Genomic DNA, 12,577 nt, shown 5'->3' with positions numbered 1-12,577 from the left:
CTTCAGCCTCTGCCTCTGTCCCCTCTCTGTCCTTCACCTTCCTCCTGACTCCCTCATTTCCATTGCAGAGAAGGCAAGTTTTTCCTTTCACCATTTCAAGCAGGAGAAGGGTCTGCTGCACACACCTCCCCACATCCTCAGGCTTCACTTTCCCCACTGGTTTTCTGCATTTCACTGCTTTCTCCTTGGGAAATCCACCTTTCAGTCATTTCATCTGCTGGTCCTCAGATTTCACACTCATACTCCTCAGATGGGAATTTCGCAGCCTTTTCTCCTTGAATTGATTTAATGCCATTAAAAACAAGCTGATCTCTCCAAAACCCCCAGCTTTTCATTTTTATGGTGTTTCAGATGTACTTCAGAGCAGCTGCTAGGGGAAAGGCCATCACCACCCCAGTTCCCATCATCACTGAGATCCTCTGGCCTTGAGGAGCCTGTTGCCCACACTCTGGTTTGTTCTCACATCCACAACCACCTTGCAATGTTCCAAGGAAGAACAATCCTAGGGAAAGGACTAAAAGCCTTGCACTGCTCTCTGCCTGAGGAAGACATTTGAAGCATTCACTGGGGATGTCAAGAAGCCTCAAGTAATCAGATAAACAGTACAGGGTTTGCTCTTGCAGACCAGGGTTTGGTATAAGGCAGGTGTCCAAGTGAATATCAGATGATTAATTTGTGATCTTGGGAATCTTCAGGTTGCATGTAGGGTGAACAGGGGTTCTGCAGTGATGGGGGGGTTTGAAATTTATCACTTGGGGTCATGAATAGTACACACCGTCCTGTAATTTCTATTTCTATACCATACAGGCAAAAAATCTCAGGAACCCATCTTTTATATAGTTAATCACAGCACTGCAGCCCACTTGCATGAACAGAAATCCTGATGGAATTTATTCTTTTAAACCTGGTGCAGGTTGTTGTCTTACTAAAGGGCCAGATCTTGCATCTTAAGGTCTAAGACAGACTCCTTTGCTCTGACAAGCTGTTTCCTTCAACTGTGCAGGTCCAGCAAACTTCCGGCCACCTCCTCATTCCCCTTGACTTCCTGTACTAAATTCAGGCTTCTGATTAAAGAGAAGTAATACTGTCTTTAAAACAAAGCTGGCAGCACGCAGGGAGGGCATATGGATGGTGCTAGGGTGACTGCGACATGCAGCCATCCCCTTTCCCCCACTTCCCCCTCCTTTGATTAAAAAGACGAGAGACTGGACCAAAGCCGATGACATATTTACCTTCATGAGTTTTAAAAAAAGTTAATTACTGCTCAGAGCAAGTTGGGATGGCTGTCCTGAGCTGTCTTTTATTAGTAGTCGCCTTCATTAATTTCCCTCGCTGGATTTGCTGATAATAGCTGCTTGGTCCTGAGCAGCACAAAGCAGCATCTGTGCCATTGAGCAGAAAAGCGGGAGTCAGGCAAAGGGGGGCACTAGAGACGGGGGGACACGACGCTGTTTGCAAATCAACCTCTATTAACGTGATGGCCTACTTGAAGGGGACAGCAAACTGAGTAGCCGGCACGGTGGTTTGGGCTTCGCTCGAGGGAGAAACTGCTTTGAGCGAAGATGATGAAAAGATCCACTCCATCTTAAAAATAGCCTGGCAGAGAAGTTTTCTGACTAAAGAATGGGATTAAGTTCTGTCTGGGGGGTCACCGTGGGCAGGCTGGGGAGGCTGCAGGAACTATGGATGGGCTCATGGAGCTGGGGCAGCAGCAGCAGCCCCATCTGCTCCTGCTCTGCAGAAGGATGTGGGAGATTATTTCATCCAAGTGGAAAAAAGGAGAAATGGTGTGCGTCACCCCCAGGAGAGGGGTGAGAGCAGCACACTGCTGCTGCAGGCTGCTGGCTTCCTTGCATCAGTGCTGGGAAAGGCACCTGGGTCCTGGTGCAGGGAGTTCCCTCCCTTCCAACTCCCAGTGGCAGCTATCGGTCAATATCTCACTGCATATATCCCCATTCTGGTTATTTCAAGGTTATAACAGTACATCATACCACCTGTAAATGCCTAGAGATACAGTTGTGTGTGCTTGGTTTCTTTCCCCTGGGAGACTCCCATGGCTCTGCTGGCCGGGGTGGGGAAAGGATGTGCTGGGAAAACTCCTATGCTGCATAACATTAGGTATTGCCAAAAGAGTAAGAAAATTGTTCTGCCTGTGGGTAACAGGCTTTGGTTGCATCAAGTTTATCCCTCTTGACATCAAATGTGCTAAATTTTATGCACAAGTACATGGCACACAGCAAACAAGATCTCTGCCTTTCACCTGGATACCTGCAAAAAGGTAGGTGGGAAAAACCGCTTTAATCAAATGTCTGCCCTGAAGTACAGGGAAGTGTCATCGCATTGCCAAGAGTGAGATGTTTTTGTGCCAGCACTTACTCTAATACTCAAGTCCTTGTGTTGGCTGCTTTAGCCAAGAAAAGGACATTTCTTCAGGCTTTACATTCCCCCCCCCCCCCCCCCCAAAAAAAAAAAAAAAGAAAAAAGAATTAAGTATTTCATAAGTTTTGTTTGGTTCAAATTACTTTCTTCTGAAACCAGAGGAAACAGCAGAACAGAAATTGTAGCTCCAAGATGAAACTTCCAGCCAAAATATCAAATGCTCCATCATCAGAGTCAACCACTTATTCTCTACAATAATCACCTATTTATACCACAAATATGAAGCAATAACACAAGTTGTGTGTGTCTCAGGCCATGTATACCTAAATTCTCCAGGCAGTGAGGTACAGAGCACATTAATCCAGGATTTCCAGTATCCAAGCCCCAGATAAAGACAGAGATCCTGCATTTGTGAAGGACTGATACCTCTGAATTTGTGCCCAAACCTGTAAAGTGTAGGATCAGTACAAGCTATGGGGTTAAGTATGGTGATATCTGGTTTTAACATGGAACTGGACCAGCTGATGCTTAATCCTAACTTTTAAGTGTGAGTAGCCATCACTTTGAGATGGTAAAATATATGCTAGAAACCAACAGAAGAAATCAGCTGCTGAATGCAAATATTAGGAAGAAGTGAAAACACAAACACTTCCCACAGATGGATTAATTCAGGAACATAACTAAATCTGTATTTTTTCCTTTCCTTGACCAAGAGGCATAGCTGGAACAGGCATTACTTTCCAGGGGTCTTGAAGCAGCGTGTGCTACCACAACAGCCATTGCAGGGCTGGCTGCTGGCAGCATATTGGGACACTTTGTTCTGCAGAGATTGTCTGAGAGGTCTTGTTTTGCTTTTAATTGTCTCCATAGAGAAGGGAAAGCCTCTGCAGAGAGGCTTTAACACAGCATCTCTGCTGCCTATTAATTCCCCAGATCTTGCTAACAAGCTTTGTTTCCTCTTTAGAGCTCATCGCTCTCTTTTGCCGGACCACGGAGCTATGTATGTACAGCGTTTGTCACTTGGTTAAAGCCAGCATTTCCCTACTGCTGCAGACAAGGCTGTTCTTTATTGGCTGTGGAACAAGATAACGGGCTTAATCTTCCCAGTAACACGTGAGTTTTCATGTATCACTTTAATCTGTGAAACACTGGGGCCAAGTGTACTGTCACATGCTGATTTTACTTTTCTATGAGCGAGTGACTCCCTGGCTCAATGATGGATTGTTTGCTCGCTTTTATCAACAGTCAAGATGGTGAATGCCCTGGGGTGGTAGACAGTGTGCAGTGGGAATGGCAGCAAATCTCATGGCCCAGTTCAAGTTCACCTGACAAAGCTGAAGCAGTCTGCAAGCAGCATTAGAGAAAGGATTATTCACACTAGCATTATATTTTTGAATGCATTTTTCTTCCTGAGCAGCTGCCCAGCTCCCCAACACTGAAGGTTTATGCACCATAATAAAGAGATTTAATTTTTTTTTTTCTTCTCTTGCTGCTCCCTCTTTACACCTAGTTCTAATCAGGCAGTGCAGTGATAGGGCGTCTTTCCAAACAACTCGGCACAAACATCACCTAGAAAACAATGGCATTGTAAAAAGATGGAACAAAAGCCTAAAAAAATCTTTGCTGGCTGCAGAAACAAAAGAGAACGGTTTTGTTAAAGCCAGCTCTCTGCTGGGGATCCATCTTTTTGTGGAAGTTTGATGCCCTGTTTCTTTTCTCATCAAAAAAATCTCCCCAAAGAAACGATCACAGCCTTTATGCTCGAGGGCAGTGGGACATCAGGGCTTTGGAGGAGGAGAATTTGAAATGAAGGCAGCCTTTCACAGCTGATGGAGGGGGAAAGCCAACTACCATTTCTCACACACATATTCTGGAGGTGCTGGTATGGTCTTGGAAGAGTAAAATCAAGGTCTCATCCCAGTTTCCTTCAGCTGGAGAGGCAGCAACAAATGTTAGCTCCAGTTCTGTGTGTTGCTCCAGTCCTGTTGCTCCTGTTTTATGTGTCACTGTTAAGGGGAATACATAAAACTGCTGCTTGAACTTTCCCAGAAGTAGCTTTTCCACCTGCCAGTTAAGCTAGTAACACCAGGAAATGCGTGCTGGAAGAATATAAGATCACTTTCTGTCATTGTTTCAGTCCAGCCTGTCACTCAGAAACCATGCAGCGGTTTGCTCACTCCCTCCACCACTTCCTCATGCCACTCCCGGAGGGATGGGGAGGAGAATCGAAAGAATGTAACTCCCACGGGTTGGGGTAAGAACAGCCCAGTAACTAAGGTATAGCACAAACCACTGCTGCTACCATCAATAATAAAAATGATAGGTTACCCTCCTCTTGCAGGGGGGTTGGACCAGATGATCTCTTGAGGTCCCTTCCAACCCTTGGGATTCTGTGATTCTGTGAAGGGAAGAGAATACAACCGCTTACCACCTGCCGACCGATACCCAGCCTGACCAAGCAGTGAAGTAGCCCTTCCGGGTAACTGCCCCCAGTTTATATAATGGGCATGACGTGCTGTGGTATGGTATACCTCTCTGGCTAGTTTGGGTCAGGTAACCTGTCTCTGATTCCTCCAGGCTTTCCCTCCTCCCTGGCAGAACATGAGACTCAGAAATTCCTTGGTCAGAGTAAACATTACTAAGCAGCAACTAAAAACATCGGTGTTATCAGCGCTGTTTCCAGGCTGAAAGTCAAAAACACAGCGCTGCACCAGCTACTAAGAAGGAGAAAAATGACTGCTACTGCTGAACCCAGGACACTTTCCTTCTCTTGTGGAACAGAAAATCAGCTGCAACCTGTAGATGCAATGATATTCTCCCTGCTTTTAATCAAAATCTGAAATGTGTTTTTGACAGAGGCTGAAAGAAGTGTCCCCCTGGAAGCCCACGCAGATTAATCACCCCTTGGAAATAAAGGTTGAAGGCCACTCATCCTGGCATGATAACGCATTAAAAGTCTGTCAGTAGTAGATGCAAAATGAGTAGTTGAACTTTTTAGGACTATGAAAAAGGCAGCCTATTTGATTTGAAAATGCTTCTTTCATCACAGCCTGAATTCGGGTAATATTGGGGATTGGTTTGTTTTGGCTTTTTCAACCAGACACTCCAGTTGGCTGAATTCAGCATTGAAAGTGAGCAGCACTTTGTGTGAGGAGTACCTATCCCCTCTCTTTTTATGGCTGTTTTCTCTACAGCAGATGTATACATGATCTGACCATGCCAGCAGGTTGGACTCTTTTCAGCTAACCAGCCTGTGTGGGGAAAAATGCCATAAAAGGTTTCAGCTGTTTAGCTGAAATTCACCAAGTTGGAAGGGCGTTGCTTCCTTCTACATGCTTCTGAAATTCACTGTGACAGAGTGACTCTAGCAGTTGGGTCTCTTGGAGATGGGTGACGCCTTATCAGTATGTGAATTGCTATAGGTGTCCAAGGAAGTCAGATGATCCAATTGCAAGCTTTAGTTAAACAAAATCTAAAACACACCAAACAACAAAACAATTAAAAAACAAGCCACAAAAGATAGTTTCATAAAGACTAAAAGGCTGCAGCTGCCTCTTAGGCAGGCACTGCTGAAGCATATGGCCAGAATGCATGCCACGGGCTGTTCAGTCCTGGTGTTAAAAATCAGGGGTTGCAGAGATTTCTTGGCTTTGTTCCAGCTAAAACCATACTTCCAAATGCTCAGGTGTTCTATGTTCGCATGTGTACGCAGGCATACACACCTCTGAAAGAAACTTTATTTTTTTTAAGCAACCCCATACATTGCCATTTGTTCCCCAGAGCATTTATACAACCTTTACAGAAGGTTGAAAGACAGCTCACTGCTTCTGTCTCTCTCTGTTTCGTATCCTATTTCCAAAGAGCAGATGGCACCTGTTGCCCTTACTAAGTCTGAGCGGATCAGAAGCTTACAGTCTGGTAGTACACCTCTAGCTGAATTTGGAAAGCTGTTTTCTTCCTCTTTCTATGTTCTTTTGTTAATTCTTACAGGCTACAACAACATGAGGTTCAGATGGTGCAGAGGATGGTAAAATGGTGTTGCCAGCCTGGATGCAAAGACCAGAACCTGCCAAACTCATGCAAGTAATGTCTCAGTGACTCCATTTTCAAAGACAATATGCTCCCAAAGCCATGTAGGATAAAATAGTGCCCAGCTTAGGGGTCATCCTTTGTGTGACTGTCTTGTGCGGCTCTACATTGGCAGCTCTACTGAGGATCTTGTTAAAGAAAGGCAGCGACAGATCTCATTGCACTCCATGTGTTGATTATTAAAGAAGCAATATATCCCTTTCTTCCCAAAGTTGGAGTGTGAAACATCTTTGCTATTGAGAGAATGAATCTGGGGATCTGTGAGGTAGATGAGGCCTTTCCCGTCACCCGTAATCCAGCCTGTGGAAGAAAGGTCACATTTTGGTATTAAACACCACAGCCTTTTTATTACTGTACTCAGGTCTGTCTGCTTTGGCACGGCCCACACTCTGTTAACGTCACTTCAGTGATTCCCAGTTTGCCACGTCAGCAAAAGCAGATCCCTATGAATATTTAATAAAATGAATGTCCTGAAGATACCTATTTACTAAAGGTTGAGCCTGAAAGGTTTTGTCCTTGGCTCTCAAGCAAAGAGCTCAAGGAGACTTCATGCAGCTTACCTGCTCTTGCTGCAACGCAGTGGAGAACAAGAGCAAGGCAAAAACGTATTTGCAAATACCTCCCTCACTTTACATCATTTAGCAACAATATATGTAGTATATATATATATACATACACCTTTATATAGCACACTTCTCAAAATGAGAAGTCTTCACAAGAAATGAAGTTCATTGTAACACAAACCTTGCAGATCCAAAACAATGTCTGTTCCATTGGAGAACTCATAGGTGAAATGGCCATAGGCCAGACCATACTCTGTGGCTTTGTACTCATTCTTTACTACCTTTGTGTTGTTGGACAGCTTCACAAACTCCCCAAGGATATAGGGCTCCACACTCACACATCCTTTTATAGTTCTATCTTCCAGTATCTGAAAAGAGAGGGATAATGACCGTCATGTGAGCAGAGATGTGAAAACAAGGATGCTAAAGCTCCTCTAACTGAAGTCTTGTCTTCAAGAGAACAGAGGTGATGAGGAGATACTATAGCTGCTTCTTCCTTAAATCTAGACCTCAAAGAAGTTGTGAGAAAGACAATAAATATAAATTGACTAATTTTAGATAAGAAAATAGCAGAAAGTTTCCAGACATCAAGACAGCAGCTCTGGAATGATTTCTTAGTGGAAGTGATAAAGGCTAAAACACAAAACAGAAGGTCCTACGGCTGCTTTTAAGGTAGGACTTAATGAGTATAAAAAGGGATTGTGCAGTGCTGTTGCCTGTGATATCAGGGCACTGTACTTGATGAATCATAAAGAGAAACGTTCCAGTCCTGTGTTCCTGAAATTGAGCAAGTCAACTTGTCTGCAAGAACTTCGCATGTTGGGTTCTAGTGAGGTTTAAACACTTTTTGTGGTGCTCAAGATGGTCACTTTGCTGTTCAGATTTCCTAATTACCCCTGAAAAATAGATGTTCATATAGTGTTAGATGATATAAAAGTCTCGGCAACTCTTGAGCTTCATTTACAAGTGAGTTTCTGGCTTGTACAAGGCATCTTTTCTGCCAGTGCACCCATGAACTTGTAGCTCTGCAGGCAGGTGTCTTCTGCCCTAAAATGAGCAAATGCAGCTACTGGCTAAAATAGCATGTTATCTAGAGGTTGCCTAACTGCTACTATTTAAAAATCAAAATTGACTGAAGACACTCTTCCCATTGATTCCTTTGTATTGCTTAGAAGATAGCTCTTACCAAGAGTACTGCAGATGGGATGTAAAGTATTTGGGTAGGGACTTTTTGCTCATACAGTCTTTTGTTGAATTCCGTCACATAGTACTGGGCAGTCATGTGCCGTTCCATATCACTGAAATGGTGAAAAAGCCCCTTTTCTTCCTTATATTCTTTCCCAACATACCTAAACAGCAAGAGAAGTGGTTGTTGTAGCCAGATTTGCAGCAGATTGCGCTTGGGAAACTCTGCTTATGGTAATGAAACACCACTCCAAAGCAGAGCTTGGCTCGTCAGAAGCAAAGCCAAAGTTGGTAATACATTTAAAATTCCGGTGATTTAAGCTGTGTAGTTTTTCTTTTATAGTTTTACAGGCATAAAATGCTGTTCTGGTCAATTCAACCCAACGGTCTAAAGTCAACTCTGCTTGACACTGAAGGGAGGCCTTACTCAGAGGTACTTAAAATACTGTTCTTAATCTGTAATAATTCATAAACTACTTATAAAACCAATAAAAAAACCTACAATTAGCAGAGTTCTCCTCATGCAGAGGCCTTTATGAATTAGGTGATTCTAATCCTGCTTTTAGAGCAGATGCATCCACTGCATAAACCTGCTGTTAAAGAAAAGCAACTGAAACACCTTTCTGCCCTTAGGTATTGTGAGATATATATATAATATATATAAAGATAGAAAGCTATATATACTGCTAATTATCTAATGCAAAGCTGGAAGTCAAATAAAAAGGAAGCAAGATATAAGCTCCTATAAGATTATCCCAGTACAGGCAAAGCTAAAGTCAGGCCTTTGTCACAAGAAAATTAACACTAATATGGCTGTTAGAAGATGACAGTAAAGTATCTTCGTCTTCCCAGAATTTAAAAAGTAGGGAGCTACGTGGAGTGATGAGAAAGCTTGCCAAAAGGACCAAGAGATTTGGGAAAGCCATAAAATGTTCTCGCTACAGAAGGTCAGTCAAAATCTAACCAAAGATAAACTAGGTTGAAACAGACTGAAGAAACAATCTTTTCCCACTGTGGCTATGATTTCTGTAGTTGTCCAACTAAAAACTTGTACTGTCTTCTTAAAATATGTGATAACAGCTAATGTCTAACAAGGCAGGGGACTAGCTGAATTGCAGGTATAAGACTTGCCTTACCAGATAGTTTTCCTGCATGTTTACACCAAAGTAGCATTGATAAACATTTTGTTTCAGAAATTGTTTTTTTCAGTACCTTCCCAGGCTTTCTTCCTGGTGTAGAAAGTGTATCCAAAATGCACTTCTCTGTTTGCCTTCCTTTGCCACCTTCAGGTAGTCCCCAGTGAATATAGCCGTTTCTTGGCCTGTCCAGAGGCCTGATTTCTTTGAGTGATTTAAAAGAAGAGCCGCTACAAAAGGAAAACACCACAAGTAGAATGGACAATTTCACAGAATTGCTCTAAGCTTGTGCTGAGGGGTGAAATAACCAGCACCCAGGAGATAAGATATCCAGGCTTCTCTGAAAGCAAAGTATGGGGCTATAGCATATATGCTAAAGAGGTATCTAGGTGCAGAGTTGGATAATTTACAGTAAGAGCAAAAAACCCTGCTCAACAGGCTTGAGACATGCCAGTGGGTTTTACTCAATGAGCTCAATGAGGCAGCCTAGTGTTGCTCCTAGCTTCTGTATTTCTCAGTATATTGAGCAAGGGCCTGCATATTAAGGTATGGCTGTTATTTATGGTTAATTTAACAATCATTGTCTTCAATACACAGTTTGCAGGAATAAAATGTGGAATTTAAATAGTCGACAAAACCAGAGACTCAAGTAATAGGGTGGAAAGGGCTTGTTTAACTGGCACAGTGAGTTCAAGCAGGGTCTTGCATGAAGAGATTGAAGCAGGAGGAACCGTGTGGGGATGGAGATGGAGCCCATTTCCATGAAGCTGTGACTGATGTGTAAATGGGTAAGAAGGAATAGGAGGAAAACAGTTCAAGGGAGTGTTTTGCCATTGCTAAAATTATTATACAAAACCTTGTAAAACAAAAACAACAAAAATTCTTAATAATGATGACTAAAATACTGTGTTGAAAAGCCCAAGTTGAGACTGTTTTCTATGGGAATACCTATTGCTGCAAGTAAATGCCCACCACTGTGCAGAAACTTACTGTGTGCTTTACGAAGCTGTTTAGACTTAAAAATTCCAGTAGGCATCAATCCTTGGACAAGCCAATTATGTTCTACCCCTCCCAGAAGCTGCATGGATTTCTTCCTTAATTCTCCCAGGCATGAAGACAAAATCACTTCCTCTTGAGTTCAGAAGTGGACCTCTAGGGGAACTCTTGGGCACCTGTGCTGGTTTGCACTGTGAACTCAGGAATGAAGTGGATTGCCTTTTGCTGTTCTGAGACTTTCCTTCATCTTTTTCAGTAGTGGCACAGTAAAAGTGGTCAGTTATGGATATCTTTCCCCTCGAGGGCAAAGCTGTTAGCACACAGGGAGCTGTCTGATGCTTTGGAACAAATGCCGTAGGATAATTGTTCACTGAATCTCCAATACTGATGAAATCAAATTCAGTGTCATCTATTGTTTCTGCTTGGGTGTCAACTTCAGGCACTTTGAGAGGTCCATTTCCCACCAGCGCAGATTTCCTCAGCCAGTCACACACAGAGGAGTAACTGGCCTTTCTCATCTCAATGCTTGTTGGTAGTACAGATGCACCCTCGTTTATGGGGGAATGTGCCTCAAATGAGGGATCCTCCATGCTATCTGCAGCTTCCCCTCCTGGGTGGACCTGCACAAAATGTTTCCTGGGCTGGGGCAGGGGGGTGCTGCTGTCCTTGGTCTTGCAGCCCAGCTGCACCCACATAAAAAACTTCTTCTCCTCCTCCTGCCCCTTGCTAGGAGCAGAGTTAGGGGTGGAAAGGGAAGGAACCACATTGTTCACCTCCCCACCTTTCTCTTCGGAAGAACTCTTTCCATGGTGTCTTCCCTCTCACAGCAATTCTCCGCAAAGAGACACCTTCTCTACCAGTCTCCCAGCTACAGTTGTATCGACCTCCAGGGAAGGCTGAGCAGATCCTCCATGGCTATGTAGAGCCTCTGGAGGGGAAGAATGCCAGGCTCTGGGAGGCATCAAGTTCAAGCATGCAGCTTGACTATGCTCATCCGATTCTGTTCTGCAGCACTGCTCCTCTGTTGAGCCTTTTTCCTGCTGCTGCCCTTCCTTGGGAGACTCTTTGCTGCCGTTGCAGTTTAGTTCCTCCCAGCCGGAAGAGGAACTTGATTTTGACAGCTTGCACCAAGAGCTCTCTGAAGTAGTGGTCTGACTCCTGTTTTGCTGTCTGCTGAAAACACTGCTTTCACCATTTATTTCTATTTCTAATGGCTCAGTTTCTTCATCAAAGGAAATGTTCATCGCATCAGAACCAACGTGTTCATTTTTCTGGCCACAGAGTCTTTCTGAGCTACTTCCTACTGTTGGTGAATTCAGCATTTCTGCAGTACCTTTCCTCCGGTACACTATATCTTCAGTAGTACACATGGTGTCAATGGTTTCGGTCTCTGTTCTTAAGGTTGTGATACAAGCTCCTGCTTGGGTTTCTCCTGGGGTGGTTTTATGAATCCCACAGGTATTCTTAAACACTTGACAAACTGACAGATGATGTTGAGAATGTGTGGTGAGGATTTTCTTGAAATTTGCTTCCCCTTGCAGGATAGGTTTTTCCACTTTGTCTTTGTGACTGTCTGGAACATAAGACCTAGCATCAGAATTAGGGAAGCTTTCCACTTGCAGGTGCTTCTTCACAGATGTGATCATAGACATGATCTCTTTGGCAAGAATCCCTTTTTCTTCCTCTTCTGTAAATGAAGTGCTGTATGAATGCAGTTTTTCCATGGCTTCTCTGCACCGTTGACTCACTTCATGGAGTTTTTCACTCCCCCCATAGAGCCATCGATGCACAGTTGTGAGGCAGAAAGCAGCTTTAATAAAACTATGGAGCTGCTGCTTGCTGGTGACAGGGCTCTTGTCATTCTTGGTGAGAAGGCCAATCTCGAAGGATTCTTTGGCTTCAGACAAGTAAAACTTTCTCTTTTCTGGGGGACAGTCCTTGGAGTGACTATAGGACAGCAAACACACTCCACAGATGTTCTGGGAGGCAATGAAAGAGGAATGAAGGAATTAAAAACGTGGACCTCTGCTACACATAAATGAAGGGGGAAATAATACTTCTTTATCTTATATGATTTGAAGCAAATGTCAGCTCTGCCTGTCTGCTGCTGCGTTTCCTAGAGGAAATAATCTTGCTCTTTTTCCTCTGTAATACACTTGTAGTTATAGAAGAATCAGCATTTCCAGATGGGCTTGAAAGCCTATCCTCACCTTGTGGCCAGATACTTCT

General features: G+C 43.6%; 2 protein-coding genes across 2 annotated transcripts in view; both read right to left on the bottom strand.

Annotated features, from left to right (window-relative positions):
* LARP7 (La ribonucleoprotein 7, transcriptional regulator) overlaps nt 1–12,577 on the bottom strand; it is a 104,210-nt gene that overhangs the window by 57,490 nt on the left and 34,143 nt on the right. The gene's annotated exons all lie outside the window — the stretch shown is intronic.
* Nucleotides 6,099–12,577, bottom strand: part of ALPK1 (alpha kinase 1) — a 33,976-nt gene continuing 27,497 nt past the window's right edge. The window contains 6 exon segments of the mRNA XM_061343894.1: nt 6,099–6,768; nt 7,213–7,399; nt 8,218–8,380; nt 9,429–9,582; nt 10,343–10,437; nt 10,439–12,327. Of these exon segments, the coding sequence (XP_061199878.1) occupies nt 6,572–6,768; nt 7,213–7,399; nt 8,218–8,380; nt 9,429–9,582; nt 10,343–10,437; nt 10,439–12,327 (2,685 nt within the window). The 3' untranslated portion in view covers nt 6,099–6,571.

The sequence above is a fragment of the Neopsephotus bourkii genome, unplaced genomic scaffold (assembly GCF_033783945.1).
Source record: "Neopsephotus bourkii isolate Nb327-2 ecotype Australia unplaced genomic scaffold, CSIRO-AGI_Nbou_v1 NB_1827, whole genome shotgun sequence".
Lineage (NCBI taxonomy): Eukaryota > Metazoa > Chordata > Aves > Psittaciformes > Psittacidae > Neopsephotus > Neopsephotus bourkii.
The sequence above is the reverse complement of the archived record's forward strand: the minus strand, read 5'-3'. Positions and strand labels throughout refer to the sequence as shown.